The sequence below is a fragment of the Lemur catta genome, chromosome 1, assembly GCF_020740605.2.
Source record: "Lemur catta isolate mLemCat1 chromosome 1, mLemCat1.pri, whole genome shotgun sequence".
NCBI classification, from domain to species: domain Eukaryota; kingdom Metazoa; phylum Chordata; class Mammalia; order Primates; family Lemuridae; genus Lemur; species Lemur catta.
Genome location: NC_059128.1, coordinates 172911956 through 172934043, shown reverse-complemented (window position 1 = coordinate 172934043; position 22088 = coordinate 172911956). Strand labels below are relative to the sequence as shown.

The 22088-nt window shown below is 33.1% G+C and overlaps 1 protein-coding gene across 1 annotated transcript in view; it reads right to left on the bottom strand.

Moving 5' to 3' along the window:
• Positions 1 to 549: 549 nt before the first annotated feature.
• SLC25A36 (solute carrier family 25 member 36) overlaps positions 550 to 22088 on the bottom strand; it is a 31919-nt gene continuing 10380 nt past the window's right edge. The window contains exons 2-7 of the mRNA XM_045539307.1: positions 20377 to 20541; positions 18115 to 18192; positions 14358 to 14458; positions 6274 to 6340; positions 3551 to 3840; positions 550 to 930 (exon numbers count right to left, since the gene is read on the bottom strand). Coding sequence (XP_045395263.1) covers positions 737 to 930; positions 3551 to 3840; positions 6274 to 6340; positions 14358 to 14458; positions 18115 to 18192; positions 20377 to 20541 — 895 coding nt within the window. The 3' untranslated portion in view covers positions 550 to 736. The remainder of the gene's footprint in view (positions 931 to 3550; positions 3841 to 6273; positions 6341 to 14357; positions 14459 to 18114; positions 18193 to 20376; positions 20542 to 22088) is intronic.

Here is a 22088-nt window from a genome sequence, read left to right as displayed (position 1 = left end):
AGTCAGTGAAATGGCCAAGGCTCAACATTTTATTAGTTTATTTTGTCTCAAACTACTATCATGTGAATTTGATATGTTAACAAACAACTTAAATGTCCACATTAGGCTAAACATCAAGCACCTTTTAGCAGTGGAAACCAAAACATTTTAATGCTAAAAATACATAAGATATTTAGACACTATTTCATTGGTTGTCAAAAACAGTGACTACTAATACTATGTAATTTAAAATATTGTTCCAGGTCCTCTCAGGAAAATGTGAAAATAATACTGAGGTTCTCATTGTTATTTTACAATTTCACAGGAATTAAAAGCCAGAAGTTAGAAATTTATGACTGCCAATACCATCTTTGGATAGTTACAGTACAGTATACAATTAGGGATGGCTTTGTTTAGAAGACTGGAAAGTGCTCATGGAATAAACAACACTATAATCTCACTGCTACAAATCAACAAACGCAACTGTGTCTAGCAGGCATGGTAGAGAAAATGGCAATTTTGAGAAAGGAGTGCTTCTAAAGGCATTTCCTTGGAGGCTCCGAGGTTTTATTCACATTACTGAAAGACCAAGTAATGTGGTATGATTACTTTAATTCCTACAACCAAACTTCCACTTAAGCACAGCTATGTGTTCCCAAACTATTTTTCTTCTGTCCACCAGGCTGGCTTCGATATTCCATGGTCCACTGTCATCTTTTGGTCTCCCCTCTTTGTAGTACAGCAGCCCTATGTGCTACTATCCATTGAGTAGGTAGACCACCAATTCATAGGTGGCCATCATGATGGCTGTGTTTGGAATCTGTCTCACCAGATGAGTTGTTAGACCACGGTAAAGAGATCCATAACCTTCTTCTTGAACAACCAAAGACAGTGTCTGAAAGAAAGATCTATATTTTGTTCCCTCTTCACGTAGTCTAGTTCTTATAACTTCTGTTTAGGAAAGAAATAAAATCATTTTATTTAAACATTACTGATGTCTTTATATTCTCTTACTTACACAGATCACATCCTATTAGTCTCTAAGTGTAAGCTCACAATTAATAAGGAGTGACTTTTAATGTGCAGCTTATTGAAACCAGTCACATTATAGTAAAACCAAACTACTACAGTCAAAATCATGTATACTAATTATAAGACTTCACAGGCCAGGCACAGCAGCTCAGACCTGTAATCCTAGCACTTTGGGAGGCCGAGGCAGGAGGATCGCTCAAGGTCAGGCATTTAAGACCAGCCTGAGCGAGACCCAGTCTCTACTAAAAATATAAAGAAATTAGCTGGACAACTAAAAATACATATAGAAATAATCAGCCGGGCATGGTGGCACATGCCTGTAGTCCCAGCTACTCGGGAGGCTGAGGCAGGAGGACTGCTTGAGCCCAGGAGTTTGAGGTTGCTGTGAGCTAGGCTGACGCCATGGCACTCACTCTAGCCCGGGCAACAGAGCAAGATTCTGTCCCAAAAAACAAAACAAACAAAACAAAACAAAACAAACAAACAAAAAAAAGACTTCGCAGGTCTTGAGTGTGAAAAGACAAAAAACAAAAGGAAGTATCAGCTGTATACTAGATAAACAGATAGAAGGGAGAATAGAATAGATATGATAAGGAGAAAAAGGTAAAGAAGCAGGTAAGGTAGTATAGATGGTTATCATAGATGCATGTAAAAAGATTACAGTGAGAAACAAGCAGAAAACATTTTCTAAAAAGTGTACAATAAAAAGAAAAAATAGAATGATTAATCTACTCACAATGACCCACATATACCAATGTGAAACATCATGTGGACAAAGAAGCAAACTTAAGAAAAAAAAACCTTAAGTTTTTAAGAGCTTAATGGACTTTAGAGATTAGTTAGTCCAATTTTTCTTCACTTTGAAATGTGAGAAATTGGGGCAATTGAGAGGTTCTAGCCAGCTGGGAGAAGGCTGGGACAAGAATTCAGAGCTCCCTATTTTAAGAGTGTACCTGCTCTTTCTACATCTTTTATTTCTCAATTTTTTTCAACAAATTACTCCTGATGGTCCTCGGGGAGATAGTCTGAAGCAGCCCACAGCAATTGTAAATATTTATTTGAAATCTCTTGTCCTGTCATAAAGATTCATGCCATTTATACATTTAAGTCCAAAATATCCTGTTTATAACTACACCTCTTCTTGTAATGACTTCATTTCATCTAAAGGGACAGACTGCTTCAGCCCCAAACTACGCCTCACACTTTAGCAGGCTACCACTCTAACGCACCCATGGGAAGCCAGAACCTCAACAATGTTGCTAATACTGTCCTATTTTGTTTTCTTTCAGAGAAGTCAGGAACTTCCCTCAGGAAACTATGTAAGTTCACAATCCAACTTGGTTAAAGAGTTTCATAAATAACATATTAGAGGAAATATACATTTCCTAGCCCAGTTTCATTTTTCCAGATAAGATATACAAGGGAGAATGTAAATGTTAGTCAGTGAACCAAAATGAAGCACTTAGATTTAAAAACAAACAAAAAAAACCCCCCCAAAACATCAAAAAAAATCTTAAACACACCCAAAATCAAAGACTGCATTTAAATAACAAAACAACAACAAAAACCTCAGTGTGCAACCTGTAATCCTAGCACTTTGGGAGGCTGAGAGGGAAGGATCACTTGAGGCTAAGAGTTCAAGGACCAGCCTGGGCAATATAGTGAGAACTTGTCTCTACAAAAAATTTTTAAAAAATTAGCCAGGCATGGTGGCACACACCCGTAGTCCCAGCTACTCAGGAGGCTTAGGCAGGAGGATCTCTTGAGCCCAGGAATTTGAGATTGCAGTGAGCTATGATTACAACACTGCACTCTAGCCCAGGCAACAGAGTGAGATCCTGTCTTAAAAAAAGAAAATAAAAACCTCAGCACGTGGTAGACAAATTCTTAAATGATTTATTTAGCTATTAATAAAATAGACTAATATTGTAAAATTTAAAGACAGAAAAAAAGTAAATTATTAACACACTCTTATTTGCCAACATGAAGTACTATAAAATAGCTTGGTCTTTGCGATTACTGACTTCAATTCAAATCTGGGCTTCAACACTGAGTAGCTATGTGACCTTGGGCAAGTTACTTGTGTCCCACTTGAAGATGAGCACAATTCTGGTTATGTTCTAGCATAACAGGGAAGATAAGTACATTAGAGGATTTTTATGTAGTTAGCAATAACATATGTAAAGTATCAACCATAGCACCTATATACATACTGTTTTCAAAAATTAGAAACTTGCCCAAAGGTCAGCTAGCCGGGGAAAGCGCGGCTGGAATTTGACTCCAGGGCTATATTTTGATAATCTGACTTCGGAGCTCATGCTCAATCACCACCATGCAACTTGATAGCCTACACTGACCTATTGCTACAGCCTTATGTTACCTTAACCAGATTTAATCCCATTATGAGCTCCTAAGAAATATATTTTGTTATATGAGGATGCAATAAAATTATAAATGCTCTAATAAGTTCGCTATTGCCTGGGTGGGAAATATTTCTGACTTAATAGATTATTACTCAAATAAATTCAACTCTTCTTACCATGTGGATATGCTATAGTTGTGGCACAAGTTTTTGACGTGGCAGCCGCTAGCATCATTCCCACAAAATCTGATGCTTCTTTCACAGACTCTTCTTCATTTTCCATTGTAGAAGCAATTTTATATTCCAGTAGTTTTTGCTTTATACTTTCATATATAACAAAATGAATTACAGTCTCTGATATGCCAGCATATGAAGCAGACATGCCCCTATAAAATCCTCTAAGTCCATCTGTCTGATACACTTTACGAACACATTCAAAAGCACCCATTCGCTTTTCCCCACGGTTCCTGAAAAGCAAAAAGAAAGATCTTACTGACATAAAAGAGTATAATTAAAGTTTTTAATTAAAGTAAATCAAATACAGTAAAAATATGTCACTCTACTAAAGAATGGCCTTCTTTAACTCATGAAGTAAAATTGGAATTTAAAAAACTATTCATATTTTAGATTTCCTACTCTTTTGTCGCAACTTTGTCATGTTGAATGGGTAACACGTGAATAGTTTATTTGACTGAATGCAAAATGCACTACATTCAATCTTCAGTTTCGCATTCTCACCGGGGTTCATGTAGTAGGCATAAGCAAAAAAATCCTTTAGGAATTATACACTCTGCAGCTCAAGATAAAAATAAAACAAAGTAAACAAAAACCCTCACATCTTAATTTCAGTAAGTTGAATTTTCTCTGCACTTAATAACACAAAAACAATGACTGGCATGCTAATGATGATAGTACATCATAAAGCAAGGAATATGTATGACTGATTAAATTTCTGTGCACCTGAGGGGTTTCTCTTTCAACCCCACCCAGATCCTCCCCAAGAAGTGACAGGTGAACATAACTCAAATTCCCTTTGATTATTTAAAGGCAATGGCCTATTAGTATCCCCAGTGAATAGTGAATGCAAATCTGTGCAGTTAGCAAGTATTTATTCAGTATTGTACCCAAGACAATTTCCGTAGTGCTACTTAAGGGTGCAGCACCTACTCTTATGGAGTACAAGATTTCTTACACATGTATATAATTTTGAGTTTGTAACAGTATTTATTACCTCACACTGTGATTTCCCCAATAGAACCTTATCTGTAAGAAATGGGTTTAAATGCTACCTACAGAGAAAGAAACAGAAAATTTACCTATTTATAAATTATACCTATTTCTGACAGAAAATAAACCAAAACTAAAACACCCACCTAATAATCTATAAATTCTGCCAGTTTTATGAACTAATGATTGTCTTTAGCTGTTGAATACCTATTTAGATGAATGATCCATGTAACCTACTATAACTAGTTTCTACCATTAGAGATCCTTTTTCACACAAAGTTAAAAGCGATTTAAGGCTGGAAGGCCGACATGCAGATATATCAGCCCTATTCTTGATCTCTCATGTTGTGTTTTAGAATCCTCAAGTCAACTTTTCACTATTACTCTATCCCTATCCCATGCCCCACTCCTATAAGCCTAAAATTGTGCTAGCTTGTGTTACAATTGTAAACGAAGGAAAGAATATTAAAGAGTTTTAAGCCATGCTTTTCCTGGATTCCCTACAGAGCAGCCCTGTAACACAGTGAAACATAACTCTGGCAGTTTACAATAATAGTATAATGTGGACTGGCATCTCACACTTTTTAACCTTTGGGGTTAAGTCTTAGCTATGATTACTTTTCAGATATTTGGCTTTAGGAAATAAACTTTGAGCTTTGCTACAACACTTAAGATTTCACTAAAAGGGCTAATCCAGATGAAACAATAAGACATTTCTTTTCAAGTTTCCAAATAGCATCTAGTTCAACACGACAGAACGTGAAAAACAAATATTTAGACAGGCAAAATTAACTGTTAATGATTTGCTAGATAAGTTTTACTTATAGCCTATAGGATATAACACTACTTTCCAACCCCCTCAAAATAAAAACAGTTGAAGTATGTTACACACAGAACCTACTCCACACTGCAAGTCTAAAATAGTTCAAAACTATTAACATTATTATAACACACCAGACAGGATCATCTCAATACTTAAAAATATTGTTTTTCCCCATTCTCCATTCTAAGGCCAACAGGAAATGAGATAGCAAGACCCTCAGCTGCACTGCTTCTGGCCTCTCAGTTCCTAAGACACGAAAGGCCATATACATTTAGGACCTCTGGGGTCTCCACTGCTTCCTCTGCTTATAAAGGGCTCAAAAAAAAGCCATTACTTGATTATTCCATTGAAAACTGGTCTCCACCGTTTCCTGGTATATCTCTGAGTCTAGAACATAGCAGTATCAACTCAATATAGATTTGCTGAATGAATGAATCCAAAGTGGTCAGTGGTAACAGATGAAGTCTATGCATATATAAAAGTTATTTCCCAGTCCAGGATTCTCTCTACATAAGGTCACTAGCTTTGAGCAACGATCCTCAAAGATTCAGTCTAGACTAGTTGACCATGTGGCTTATTTAGCTGCTGGGAGGCCAACTGTGGGGTCAAAATACCCTTTTTGCTTTTCTAAAAAACACAGCACACAAAACACTTTTTTCACCCATCACTTTTGCTTCTGATGGCAGACCCACGTTTCAAAACAAAACAGTAAAAAAACCCCAAATCCAGCAACAAAAGGTAAGTAGAGAAAAACAGCGCTAGCTGACATTCAAATCTTACTAATATAAATTTATAAAAATAAATCAGTTAAACCCACTTTAACTAATTTCATTTTAAGGAATTAACATACCTTGCATCCAGCTGTAACCGAGTCTTTATAAGCCAAATGGGGTTGGTTGCCGTGATTGCAGTAAAACCTAAACAAACATTTTTAAAATAAACTCTGGTAAAAATGAAGAACATACTATTAACTTTAAGGTTTTTAAAACTGTATGAATCTACATTAACAAAAATATATAAATATTTAAACTATTAATGTATGCTTTACTCTTTCATTTTACAAATCCATACAACCATGAACATTTGTCTTCACTTGCAATCTAGGATCAATTCTCAAATTCTGACCTTAACTAAAAGATTATTTTAAGTGCAAAATCCCACTGTATATAAATTGCTTTCCCAGCGTATTTACAATATCCTCTAGGGTGCTCCCTGTCTAAGCCGAATATAGAAATCCATTTCTATAGACAAACAGAAATTTTGTGTATTCTAGAGCTAAAAAAGCATGTACTCTACAACAGTTACTTGGGGTCTGATTAGCATCACAAATCACTATATTCAAGATTGATTTCACATAAATGCCAGCAATTACTAATATTTTGACCTTTAGTTGACTGTGTAACAGAAAAGACTGTTGTATGACCCCATAAATACTTTCCATAAACATACTTACTAATACTGTTAAAATAATGGTATCACAGAGGTAAGGTCTCTTAGGGTTAATAGGGCAGATTTTCTATTTAAACACAGACAAAAACTCAAAGGTTCAAAAAGTTACAAAACAGAACTTCCCTCTCACTTTTATAATCATGAAAGAAAGAAACTAGGGATATAAGGTAGCTCTAGTTTACTTTAAAACTGAAGTACTATGTACTAACTATTGGTGTGGAAGGGTCGTCACCGAAGATGGCTCATTCCAGGTAGTAAATTAAGATCTACCTGGAACAGTATGTTTCTAGGCTAGCGCGTATCTTTCACTTGCCATCTTCCTAGGTATGGAAAAATAGCACACAAAATGCAATCTTGATGGGCACTTAAAAAGATTGCTTCATCTACACAAAACAGGGTTTTAATATACTGCTTTTACATTTAAGATCAGTTACACAAAATTCATAGAGCTACTTACGTCAAGCTACATTGATTCAATTGGTCTTTAAATCCAATGAAAACTTACATGCAGAAATGTCTAAGGATCTTAACTGTTTTAATATTTCCTATCACACACTAGCAGGTCAAGCACATTATTTTTAACAAGGTGAATTATAATCAGCACACTTGGTATGAGTAAAATACAACAGAAATGTACTTAATGTACTTAAGAATAATTTGCTTTTTAAATTAATATATAGTGCAGAACCAATCATAAACCTTTCTTGGCTTTCAAAAATAGTATCGGTATTTCTACATATTTAAAATTATTTTACTGAATTGTTTACAAAGCTGAATTTGGTCTTACAAGGTTCTTTTACCTTCTGTGATGTCAAATAATTAGCTACCTCAAATTATACTCTCTTTAACCCCACTGTTTTAACGCTGTAGAAATAGCCAGATGTTACATAAATGGATGCTCCAATTAAATCTACTTAGCAAGATACATGGCATCCTTTACTAATTTTAGTGCTACATATATAAGTATAAAAGTAGAATGGGACAATAATTTCGGAAGCATCAGCAAGTACTTAAAATAATAAATATTTAAAGTGTTGAACAGGTTGCCAAGAACATCTTTTTAATAACAGGTTCTTTTCATGCATATATTCTTGGTAAAAAGAAAGAAAAGAAAAACATGAACTATTAGACCAGTTTAAATATTTTTCTTGTATGGTCTGGCTTAATTGAGAACAAAGATACAAAGTATCTTTTTTTCTTCTTTTGAACCTCATTTTTCTAAGCGAAAAAGTGTAACTACAGATATCCAAATTATACCTTAAAGCAACCAGACATTAATATTCTGGTCAAACCCCTATTTAATGATTCTTATTTTTTCAAACTTAAATATCTGTATTAGCTAAATGTCTGTGCAGCAAGATTAGGGTTTATTATTGAAAAGCTGCTAAGCAGCATAAACCAACAAATATCTTGCATTACTTGCAATCGTTTTTATTAATCATTCTGTAGAAATCATAAATTAAGAAAAACTCTTTACTTTTTATTTAATTTTGAAAACTTAAACTTGGAATCCTTATATCAAACTTTTTCTTTCTTTTTTTTTTAGAGACAGGGTCTTGCTCTGTTGCCCAGGCTAGAGTGCAGTGGCGTCATCGTAGCTCACTGCAACCTCTAACTCCTGGGCTCAAGGGATCTTCCTGCCTTCCTCAGCCTCCTGAACAGCTAGCACTACTGTGCACCACCACACCTGGCTAACTTTTAACTTTTTTTGTAGAGACAGGGTCTCACTATGTTGCCTAGGCTGGTCTCAAAGTCCTTGCCTCAAGCGATCCTCCCACCTTGGCCTCCCAAACTGCTGGGATTACAGGTGTGAGTCACCACACCCTGCCCCTTATATATCAAACTTTTTTTAAAAAACAGCTTATCTTAGGCAAAAAATTCTCATTCAATTTATTATACTTTATTTGAAAAGACGATGAACACTAAAGGTTTTCTTTAACAAAAGTTATTATTTCTAAAAATATAAACTTAGTACTCAAGTTTTTGCCCATAGTATTCTTCTAAGTCACAAAATTCTCCAATTTGAGGCTGGAAAAAAAACCCCATAAATACATAAAACTTTAAAATATTATAACAAATATTTATAAATGTTACTAGGAATTTTTTAAAGACCCAGAAATTTTAATTTTAAACTATCGTCTGTACTTATTAATAAACAATGGCAGAAAGCAAACAACAGGTATTTCTCACTTAACTAAAATTCATTTCCAAGCTAAATTAACTTATGTAACAATACACATTAAAATTTAGGTAAGTGAGAGAATGTTATCTTATCCCTATATAATTGCTATTATCAGTAAGTTATGTTTATTATAGTTGTTCTGGTTCAAGTCTTTCAATAATGAGAGCTAGCTCTTAATAAAGACACTAGCCTAACTACCAGCAAATCATTAGGTTAGATAAAGAATCTAGGCATAATCCACAGGTGTATTGCTATTGCCCTTTTACCACTTCAAACTCAGGTCCTTGAGTTTTATGCTATCACTGTCTCTTAACCAAAGACATTTTAATAAACTAAGCAGACATTTATTAAGCTAATTAAATCTAAATCTATATAATCGATTAATCCAAGAAATAAAACAAATGGAAACAAAAATCTTATCATTAACTTAGAATTATATATCATATGGCAATTTGAGGTTAGTCAAAGCTAAATATATCTTCCTACTACTTCTAAAACAAACACACACAAAGATTTTGGGAATGGGGCTCCTGAAATTTAGAAATGGCCTTTGTATTTTACATTTTAATTTTGTGACATTTTTATAATATGTTAATTTATATTAATATTCTGAACACCCAGTGAAACGTTAAAACAGTCTTAGAGTACATGTTCTCTAAGATTCATTTGTAGGTTAATAAGAATTAATATAGTTCCATAGTCAGTTAAAGCAAAATGCTAATATATTGGCCATATTGTTAGTAATGTGGCTAGTGTTTTATTAGAAAGGTTAAAACAAATTCAAATGCAATTTTAGAAGTTTTGTTTCATCTAAGACTCCATTTGATAACGTAAACCAATTAAAAAACAGATTAACAGAAAAATTCTGCTTATAATAAACTTGCTGAAAATGTTTATTTCATTAAGTGAGTTATACCTGTAGTATTGCATTTTCAGTACTTTTCATTTTAATTAACTTCTGTAAGAATAAAGCCCCCCAAACTCCTAAGAAAAATGTATTAAAATAATTTTTTAAAGTAATTAAAACTAAAATAGCTAAGATCCCCTGTATTCTTATCTTGCATTTATTTGGAAAATAATGGCATTAAGATCAATATTTTTGCAAAGAGTAGAAAGCCATGTATCAACACAAAAGAGAATGGAAAGCATTGTATTAGACTTTTAAATGTGTCATGCTAAGCAAAGAGTACTACTTTATCTAAAACTTGTAGGATGGTCTGATACCATTTATAACTATGTATATATATTGTTAACAAATTCTTTGGAGGTCAAGGCTGCTATGGCCAAGCTGAAGACCCCCGACTTTTATTATGTGATAACTGAAAAGTACCCCATTCTTCCTTCTAGAAGGAATATTACAAAAGGATCAGAATTAAATTTTTATAAAATAATGCACACACAAATTCAGGAAATAAAAATTCATTTCCCGCCTTCTATTAATTCCACAGCTATTATAAAATCCCAGGGTGTGTTTCTTATACTAGAGGCTGCAAGAGATGCTCAGATCAGTACTCACGAGGTTTAAGTTAGTCCATATTTCTACAGGAAGTGACCTGCGGATGGGGAGCATGAGATGACACGATCTCACTCTTTTCTCGGGAGAAATGTACAGTAAATGCCTAAAATAGACACAGGCTTTTCTGTATCATAACAACAAGCAGTGACCTCATCAGAAACACGTGTACAAATTGAATCCCACTGGAAGGATTTGAGAAATATTTACTGTGAGATCTAACCTTTTGGAAAATTTTAAGTTAAAAAAAGAAAAAGAAAGGAATATCAATATGGGCCATAATTTTTAAAATGCACCGAGTACTGAAAATCCTGCCATCTGCAGCAGTTTCAGAGGCCAAATACTTACCTAAAAGAAGACCAATTTTGCCTTAAAGAAAAAATGCTAACCTTGTCAAAGGGGAATATTTAGAGGGGATTATCATAGTTTCCTACCATTATCATTTACTGTGATCAAAGAGTTGAAAACACAATTTTCTATTCTTTAAAAATAAGCCTACTTAGTAAACCTTTAAAAAAAATAAAATAAAAACCCCAACAGAATATTCAAGTAACTTCATTTTGGAGTTATTATAATTCTTTATAAAATAAAGTATATGTTGCTACAATAGTACCTTTCACCTTTTGCACTATGGCCAGTAATATTGCACATCCATATTTATGAAATATTTTGGATTATTTTCTATTTAATTTCTTGTCTTCTATAAAACAAAAAACAGGAACAATGTTTACACACAAACACAAAACATCTGTCCAACTATCAATCTGGCTGAATGAACTGCCATGGACAAATACAATATTGTTTAAAAATATTTTATAAATGCAAGACAAAATGTTATTTAATGAATAAAAACTTAACTTTTAATAATGAACTTTAAGTCAAACAGAAAAACGTATCTTGAAAAACAGTGTATCCACTAAACCCACTATGAATATAGAAAACACTCAACAATTACATTATTGGTATTTTAAAAATTGAACAGTAACTGTATGAATATATAATCCAATAAAAATTAGAACTCATTTCCTTTACATTTATAATGCTGTATATAAAAGTATATACATGTCAGATAAAAACTTTTAAAAATTGAGAATTACTATAAAGTAACAATACAATTTTTTTGTACACATCTGTGCCCACGTATATACAGAGAGATACTCAAGTTCCTTTAAACAAAACACACAGGCACAGATGTCCTCAATAGCTGAGATATACTCAGTCTGACAAAGGTCATGTAGGGGAAAAGAGTCAGGAAAAATATAAACAGAGTCAACAATACTTAATTTGATTAAATATCCTCACAACTTGAAAAAATTTTTTAATGCATGAAAATTTGTAGCTCAGTTTTAGAGGTATACAAATACTTTTAGTATTCTCACTTGTAACACTACAACAAACGAAAAGACCCAGTTTATTTAACTGTCCTGTTAATAAAGTTTTAGTATCTAAATTAAACACGAGTTCATATGGGTGAAATGCAAAATGAAACTGAATTGAGAGGTTACTTGGAATAATTTACTAAATCCTTAATGTGTGTGCTACTTGGTGTGGCAAAATCTTGCAGGCATTATCGTTAATGGTATATTTTGTGCATTTTCTGATACTAAAGTGACAAGGTTAGCATTTTTTTCCTTGAATAGCCAGTTAAAAATGATTTTTCACACGATGATCTCTTAAGTACTTTGCACCCCCAAATCATTCATATTCAGACCTATAAAAATGATCCTGAAGAAAAACCAGAACAATCTGGTCTAGATTATTTCAAGAATGAAGGGGGCAAAAGACTACCTTAATGACTCTGCATTAGACCATTCAGTTTCACCAATCATGGATAGTTATGTTTAAAAACTGCGAAGCTAAATGTTAATGCTCATGAACAGTGCAAGGAAGCTCTCAAAGCACAATTCTCAGAACAATATAACTGCAAACAAATGGAAGAACTATTTTCAAATTATACAATAAGTGCAATAATTTATGAACAAGTATAAGACTATCAATTTACCAAAATGCAAGGAATTCAAGTTGGGAAATAGTATCAATATATACATGAAAACAAACTATGTTAACATTTGTACACACTGACAATTCTACTGAAATTCTTTGCGATGTGATATAAATAATGATGAAACATTCTAATGGAATCAGATGTTCCAGTGGAAATTAAGATATTCTGAATCCCTGAATTTGTGATACTGAATATAAAACAAGTATCCTCAACTTAAAATGACTGCTCATCTACTTTCTCAATTTCAATTTTTTCAAAAAAGAAAAGATTAGCATTTCTTTATAACTTCCTGGGGATAAAAGCCAAAAACATAAACACTGATAATCCAGAAATATATTCTTAAAGTACCTAATAGTGTGGTTATAAGGTTTGTCATTGGTCACCAACTTTTACCTTATTCCTACTCAAATTTGTAAGGGGGAAATCATATATATTCATATTCAACATCCATGAAAAATACATTAAAAAATAATTCTAGTTATAACTAGATAATCTTCATGATACTAAATGAAAGAATTTTTAAAATCCAAATTTATGTAGATTAGTCTACCCATTCCATGGATAAGGTAACAGAGGTTCATAAATTATATAACTTGCAAAAGATCCCCTTATTGGTAAATTAGAGTATTTCACTATCTTGATCTTTAAGGTTGTCCCTTCTGACTTTAAAAGTTCAATGGGTCAGTCAACAATTATTAAATATAAAAAACCTTGAAAACAACTTGTATATGCTAGATTTATTATATAGCGATGGCTCTCAATCTTTCAGAAGTCAGTATTTCAAACTTAGTTAAGTTATATGATTCAAATTGATCCAATTTTTTTCTAAACAGAAAGTGGTTAACAGTTTAAGGCACTCATTATTAAGCACATAATCAACACTCATTTCATTAATCAATAGCCGATGAAAGCAGCTATAAAGTTTGCTTTATAAAGTCATAGCATAATTTGAAAATGTGAGATATGGGTAAATAGGCTACAAATCTCAGAAAATTGGAGAGAATTTTTTATTGAGAACCCAAGTTCATGGCTTTGTCTAACATGCATGGCAGCAAATGATTCCAGAACCAGATTGGTCAAACCAATCTCCCATAGTTTATCTTTAAGGCAGTGCAGAGACCTGAGCCAAGTGGTTTTAATTCAGAATCATATATACTCATGATGACAGAAGAGTTCCTGGAAACATTTCCATAGCAAGCATGTACACATAGCCAGTGTCTAAATTTCAGGTGCTATCTAGTGTGATTTATATGGAATGATAGACATTTTTAAAAAGATACACATTATGGTGACTGTCTGAGTTATTAATAATACAACACCCACAAAAATTTCAGCATTTGAGCACAGGACAAAACGAATACTTTACCAAGAACTGCCGACACATTTCAGATAGAAGCCAAAACATGCAGCAAAAAGGGAAAAGGCACTAACAGAAATTGAGGAGAGAAGAATAAATTACAGCTCCATAACTTATTTGTAGTGTAATTATGGTTGGATTCTTAAAACTATTAAAAGTGATCACTAAATCAGAGCACTACAAAAGGCAGTATTAATATATTACCTATATCCTATCATTTAAACTCCTAATTACAAAAACACCAACAGATATTACATATACCTAATAAAATTTGTTTTATATCAATAAATGTAAAAATCATCTTTGTAGATGTTAATCAATGAAAACCATATTAATTATCTTAACTATTCAATATAAACTTATCATAGTTCAATATTAAGTCTCTACGTTTCACAAAGATTCTGTTTTTTAATAATATATATTCATACCTGCCATTGCAGCTGAAATCATGTGTACCTGGGTGGAATCAGGATCAAATACACCATTCAACTTTTCCTTGCAGTTTGAATAAGCAGCAAAGTATATTGCTCTAAAATAAAGATTTAAATTTATCAAGAAACATGTTTAATTCACAGGATTTAAATGTAAACTGATCTTCATAATTTTAGAATGGAGACATCTAAAAACAAAGAGCCACATTCTCATGTAATATCATATTAATATACACATTATTTCCTTGAATACCCTGAAGTACTTTTTGAAAAAATTTTATTCTTTATTTTTTTAGAGATGGGGTCTCACTCTGTCACCCAGGCTGGAGTGTGGTGGCATGACCATAGCTCACTGCAGCCTTGAACTCCTGGGCTCAAGCGATCCTCTTGTCTCAGCCTTCTGAGTAGCTGGGAATACAGGCAGGCACCAACTACACCTGGCTAATTTTTTGTAAAGACAGGGTGTGTTGCCCAGTCTGGTCTTAAATTCCTGGCCTCAAGCAATGTTCCCGCTCTGGGATTAGAGGCATCCCAAAGGGCTGGGATTAGAGGCATGTGCCGTTGCACTCAGCCCTGAAGTACTTTTTGTACTGACTGATTAAAGAAAAGACAAACTCTCTTAATGGCATCTGGGAACTTAAAAAGAAAAACTAATTTTAAAAAATTAAACACAGACAAACTCAAATGTAAAGTTCCTAGCATCCTTCCTCAAACATACCTCAATCCAATACTCTAACAGCTACTTAACATCTGAGTAACTGAAAAAAAAAGTATTTGTATAAGATTTTGATGACTGGAAACTGCATGAATGAGTAAGGCTATAGGGCTTTTGCAATACTAAGCCTAAAGTAAGTATACTTAACTGAGTTAAGTAAATGTGGTATAAGCCCTTAACAAATATGTAATTTTTTGGTGGGGAGAAGAGGGTAGAGCTGATCTAGCTGATCAAAGTATAGGCTAAACAATGTTGAGAGTTCATAGTATCCTTAAATAGACAAAACAATTCCAACAAAAGAAATCAGGCCCATTAGGTCACAATATGTTTTCCAATTAGCTGTAAACATTCAATGAAATTTAATTATTTCCTCCATTAACTTATTGACTATCACTTTGCATTCCCACTACCTCCTCATTGTTTAACTTCCCAGGCAATGAATTATTTCCTTGCTGTATGAAACATCCTGTTATTTTTCCAACAATCCTGATTATGTGTCCAACAGGGGACAGAATAGACAAACAAGTACAAAAGGGGAAAGTTTCACCACTGTGCTTTTTTAATGAGAAAGAAAAACACAGGATACACAATGCCAAATTGCAAAGAGGAATAAACGATTCCTTGAGACAATTGTAAGAAAAGATACCCTAATGAAAAAATGGGGATGAAATATAGACAAGCAATTCACACAAGAGATATACAAATGACAAATTATAAGAAAGGGGGTGTGATCATGCCAAGATTAAATAAATGTAAATTAAAACAGTGAAAAATGATTTTTTAGTCCATTTGGCAAGTATAAAAAGATGAACAGCAGTCAGTATTGGTAAGGATGTGGATAAAGAGCAACTAATTTACTATTTGAGAATAAAAACATGGTATGTCTTTTTATAAAGTAATTTAGTAATGTTCATTATTTTTAAATATGCATATACCCTTTTATCCAGAAATCCTACTTTTAGGTAAACATCCCAAAAATATACATTTCCTTAAGCACTCAAAAATAAAGGCTCTGGTATGTTCAAAGAATCATTGTTTTTAACAGTGAAAATCTGGAAATAACCTAAATTTATATCAACATGAGAGTGTTTATTAATGATGGGATAGTCACACAATACAATTAAAAAGAAACACTCCACATATTATCATGAAAAAGCTTCAAGATAAATTAGGTTAAGTACTTAGTATGGTTCCATTTATGTAAATTATAATGAATATAAGTACACATTTTTATGTATATAACCCCAAAATATTACTAGAAGACTATGCACCAAACCGTTTATTAATGGTGGTTATCTATGAAGAGAAGAGTAAATGTGTGAGGGAAGGTGCATGGGGTAAGAGGTGATGTGTTCAAAGTGGAACGTCAAACTTTATGCTATATATATTTTTGTTTAGTTTTTACAATGTGGATGCAATTTTGGATAATTTTTGAAGGTGAGAAAAGAGCCCATAAGAAGTTGAAACTCAATTAACAGCAAGACATGGATCTGGTACACAGCCGGGACACAGAAAGCTGGGTATGCATTTTCACTCTAAATATGAACTTTGTACAGTTCTATCATGGAAGAAGTCAACAACCTAAGATAAAATGGTATCAGAGAAAAAAACGACAAGGTAATGTTTTCAGGCCTTTTCAGTTTCTTTAATAGGGACTAGAACCATTCTATGTTTGCCTTGTCCCCTAAGCCAAAAAATGGCTTAGTTTTAGAGTTCCAGATCCTCCCCTTTCTTACTCTTAGTCCTCATGGTTATTAGTTCCTTTATTTGTTCTTTGCCTTTTCACTTGATGCAAAAATCGCTTCACAATGATCTCACTAGGGGGTCCTTTGCACCTCCACATGGTGCAATCTGCCCATCCTTTTAAATGGTTACTGATACCTGTTTGTTACACCATAGTGCTTTATCCTTATTTCCTTGACTTCTGTTCAACATCTCCCTTCATTAGGCTTCCTTTACTATGGTAGGTACTGTGGGTATCTCTTACTGCCCTTCAAAGCTGCACAAATTCTCTGCTTTTAAACTTCTTGGCCCTTTCTTCAACCCTGTTCTAAGCCCTGACACCCTTCTTAGCTCTTTGGTTCTACTTTTCCATCTTGTTTCTTTGAAGTTTAATTTCTATGTAGAAAGTCAGAAAGGAGCACTAACTTTAGGTGGAGCACAGAACAGGGCAGCTATCAGAATAAGCAGAAAAGACTGAGATATATACTAAATATCAGTGCCTTTTAACCCAAGAAAAACATTTGTTTAAAATAATGCTTATTTACCTTAGAGACGAAATTTTTCACAATGTAAGAGTTGGTTTAGTTAAATTCCCCAAAACTACCAAACACCTATCTCAAAATATCAGTAGTTTATGGCTTAGCAGTATGTAGCTTTTCAATGCTCCCCCTCAAGATTCTTCTGTCTCCTAAAGTCAGAAGAGAGTACAAGCATGCTTCCAAAAGGACACAGTACATAGCCACTAGCTATAAGGTTATTTCCAGATTTGTCTTGCAAATATTACTAACTTTATACCTCCTAGCCTAGGCAATATAAAGATAAATGTTATCTTCACCATTTTCAACTTTGAATACAATACCTCTACCCCAAAAATCTCAGGTCTGTCCTTAGAATTTTAAAATTTAAATCTCTTATATATAAATAGTGTTCCTTAAACCTCTAGCTATAATATGCCATGCTTCTTTATTTCCCCCCAGCACAAGACTATCAATAATTTAATACAAATACTATACATTGTCTCCCTTACATTACAGAACATATCCTTTGCATTCATATTATTACTGTTAATTTCAAACAGTACTGAAATATTGCTAGTCTTCAAAATACCCAGTACCATTACCTACCACCAAGTATTAATTATGCAAATTTGTTCTGATTAGCATCTGAAACCCTTTAAAAAAAATCAAGTATTTTAACTTCCCCAAAACACTGAAAACTACATTTATAAATTTAACTGTATCTACAAACGCTTAAATACAGACACCCTGAAACAAAAAAAGATTGCCGTAATTGTTTAACTTTTTAAACGGTTTTTACCTGGAAGGGGCCACCCCCACTAAATTGGGGCCCAATCCTCTGAACAAGGAACGAGGCCCTTCTTTTTCCAAGATCACTCTGAAAGAAAAAAAAAAAGTTAGAAAGAAGTCTCTTTCAAAGCCTGATACCATATTTACTTTGTATAACAAAATTAGAGTTTAACTCCCATGTTTGTATTATAATATGTTATGCTTCTCTGGTCAGTTTTCCTTACTTATGAAAATCTGTTTTTTCATGACATAGTAAAATTATTGAAGACTGATAATATATTTACTAGTGATAATTTTAAAAATGCTTTTTCAAATACCTCCAAGATTAGAAGACATAATGGTATAGATTTCTACATTTATTTTCACATGATCACGCTACTCTTATCTTCAATTTCCTCAATTTTACTATCTTTACCAGCAAATATAATTCCCAATTAAAAATGTAATTCCTCCCTACTTTTGAGGTCTTTAATTTATACTTGATATTGGACAACACTTTCAGTATTGCAGTATTAACTCATCCTTATTCCACTGAAATGCTATGACAAGATCTAACACCCTAATAATACCTTTTAGGGTACTAGAATGGTTGGCCTGTTATAATTTCTACCTACACTCAGTTAACGTTTACTATATTGAGTATTTACTGCCTAAAGAGTTCTTTATCACTAAGCAGAGTAAGGAGATAGAAAAGAGAAGGTGAAGCCCCTGATATTGAGAAATTTGCTGTCCAGCTGTAGGAAAAAGAATTACATTGAAACAATTTAACAAACCATATTAACAGGCAAATACTGTACAAGCTAGATATATATACACACAGCAGACACAGAACAGAGTTGTGTGCAAATCTGCTCAGAAGGCTTTCTGAGAATGTTATTAAATGAAGTTTTAGAGGTCAGAAGGAACAGAGATTGAAAAATAGGTATTTTAATTCAGAGTTAACAGTCGAGACCAAGTGGTTCTCAAACATCTGCTAATATATGCTTAAGAATGATTTCTTGAAAGACAATTGAGTCTAATGGTTAATGGCCTGAGCTGAGGGGCCAGAATTCCTAACTATGAAGCCCAGTGTTGGTAACTAACTTGAGACCATGAAATAACTTCTCTCATCCTTAGTTTAATCAGGAGAAAATAAGGAAAAAACATACTCCCTTATTGGATGGACTACTATGAGGATTAAATAAATTAATACATAAAGAGCTTAAAAGAGGGCCTCAAAAACTGAGGAACTAAAACAGAACCCAGACAGAGATTACTAAAGTACCTGTGAAGAAGAGAAGGCAAAACCACTGAAAAATAGAATAAAAAAACATATAAAGAGGTCAGAAGAATTTTAGGGAGAGATAATCAGTGGTAATAAATCTCAACATCATGTTAAAACAGTTTTCCTATTCTTAATAATATAGCAGTATTTATAACTAGGGCATTTTAATCCAAAACTGTCAACAATTTTACTCTATCTATTCATGTACTTAGGTAACCAAGTTTGAAAAAAGACTGACAAAAGCTTTTGGTAACGAAGGTAAACACGCAGGATGAGTTTATTTGCTACTACAAAATAAATACTACTGAACTAAGTTCAAACAGATTAAGTCCCAAGTGAGCTGATAAGGCAGACACACACAGGCATTCAGTTACACACGTAAGTTTAAACATGTAAGACTTGATTTTAATAGTTTTGAAATTTCAAATCCAATTGCAACATAATGAAGTATAAGATGTAAAAACAAAGATGGTTTTTCAAACCATCAGGAAATGTCAAACCAACCCTGAACAGCATTTAAAACTCTAACTCTACTTTAAGTCTCAGTTATATTTAGGTTACATAAAAATCAAGACTGCCATTAACTGGATATACTTACTTTTGAGAGTACTCAGAAAATTAAAAACACAAAAAGGGCGAGCATTAACACTATCACATTTCAAAAGTAAAATGAATTAATAATCCAAAAGAAAATACCCTTAATAGCTTTAGAAAAAAATACATTGGATAAATGTGGAAAAATATTCTAAATACACATGACTTGAAAATAATATTACGTTTTATATTATCCATCTAACTGTTCTTCCCCATTAGGGATTATCGCTCCTAATTAATATAATTCAGAATAACTTCTATCATTAAGTTTGTAAAGAGGTTTTAAAAAAATTTTTGGCGACTGCAAAGGTACCATAGAAAGAGCCTTTTTAAATGTGGCAGAATATAAATAAACAAACATAGAAATCATTAAGGTAAACAAACTAAAGAAATTCATGAATACTGTGCTCTCACTTTAGGCAATGGAGAGGTCCAGGAGACACTACTCGGTTGACACTGGCTCCAGCCATTGTGTTCAAATGAACTTCAGAGATATAAAGCGTCACAGAAGATGACTGCAGTCGTGTTTTTACAACTTCCAGTGGACATGTCAGAATAGCTCCCACTGTACCACCACATCTACAAAGAAAATGAGAACAAAACTTATCTACTTAATTGTAAGTTAGTACACACGCCCAGAGCTGTAACCCAAATGGGTACCTGGAGTTTTGCCAACATACTAAAATTTAAAATTTTTAATGATTTTAGAAGACTAAACAATTTTTTAAGTTTCATTTATTTGACAGCATACAAACACTTTCAGTAGCTGAAAAGAACAAAGCTTAATAATTACCGAGCAAGAATAATAGCTAAAGAAAACTTCGACTGGTAGGTATTGGTACTACTGATAACACCTGGTAACTTACTGGTTAAGTCACATTACAGCTTTCAATAATGTTGTAAGGGTTGAATTAGTATTCATGTATGACTTGTGGTGCTGCTCAAACCTAGACCATTCTTTGAGGTATATCCTACCTTTTAAACTCCTATCATTTCAAAACTCAAGAAATAGTCTTCTGAGTAGTTAGAAATAAATCACTGATGAATAAGCATACATATTTCTATTATTTTAAATACCCAAACACTCACGTATTTCACCTACAAAAAACATGGCATTTGATACCCACAATTAGTATCTGTTATGTGAAAACCTGTGCAATATAATAGACTTAGAAGAATCCAATTTAAATAAAACGACTGATCATCAGAACAACAAAATAAAAGCTCTTAACAACCAACATTATAAAAACTGTTTAAAAAGTATGTAAGATATAGGCTGAGTAATTATTCTTTTTAAATACAAGATTAGGAAATAGTTTTCTCTTAAAGCTTTAATAGCTACCCAGTAAAGCCTTGAGAAATGCTTTCTAGCCAAAGAAGAAAATCACTCAGAAGAGCTCTACTGCAGTGAAAAGAGAAAAGCTGATTAAGTTAACATGGATCTTCAAAGTACGCACTAAAGAAAAAGAAAACCAATTCACCACAGTAATATACTAAACAATCCTACCTCCAGAATTAAAAATAAACATAGATAAAATATATACAACATATATAACAAAAGAAAAGCAGGCATAGCAAGATTAATATCACTCCAAATAAAATTTAAAACAAGAAATCATTAAATAAATTAACTCAAAATGGATCATGTAACTAAATGTAAAAACATGAAAACTTCTAGAAAAAAGCATTTGGAGAAAATCTTCTTGACTTTATGTTAGGTACAGATTTCCTAACTGAACAAGAGCCAAAAAAGCATGAATCATTAAAGAAAAAAATTGAGAAACTGGATTTCACTTGAAACTAAAAACGTCTATTCTTTGAAAGAAACTGTTAAGAACACGAAAAGAAAAAAATAAATAAAATGAAAAGACAAGCCATAGACTGAGAAAAAATATTTGCAAATCATATAACTGATAAAGTGCTTATATTCAGAAACACTCACAATCCAATAATAACAATAAGAGATTTAACAGATACTTTACCAATGGTGTATGGATGCAAATAAACACACAGCAAGACTTTTCGAAATCATGTCATCAGGAAAATGCAAAGTAAATCCATAATGAGATACCATTGCACATCTAGTAATGGCTAAAATTAAAAAGATTGACAATAGCAAGTGCTGA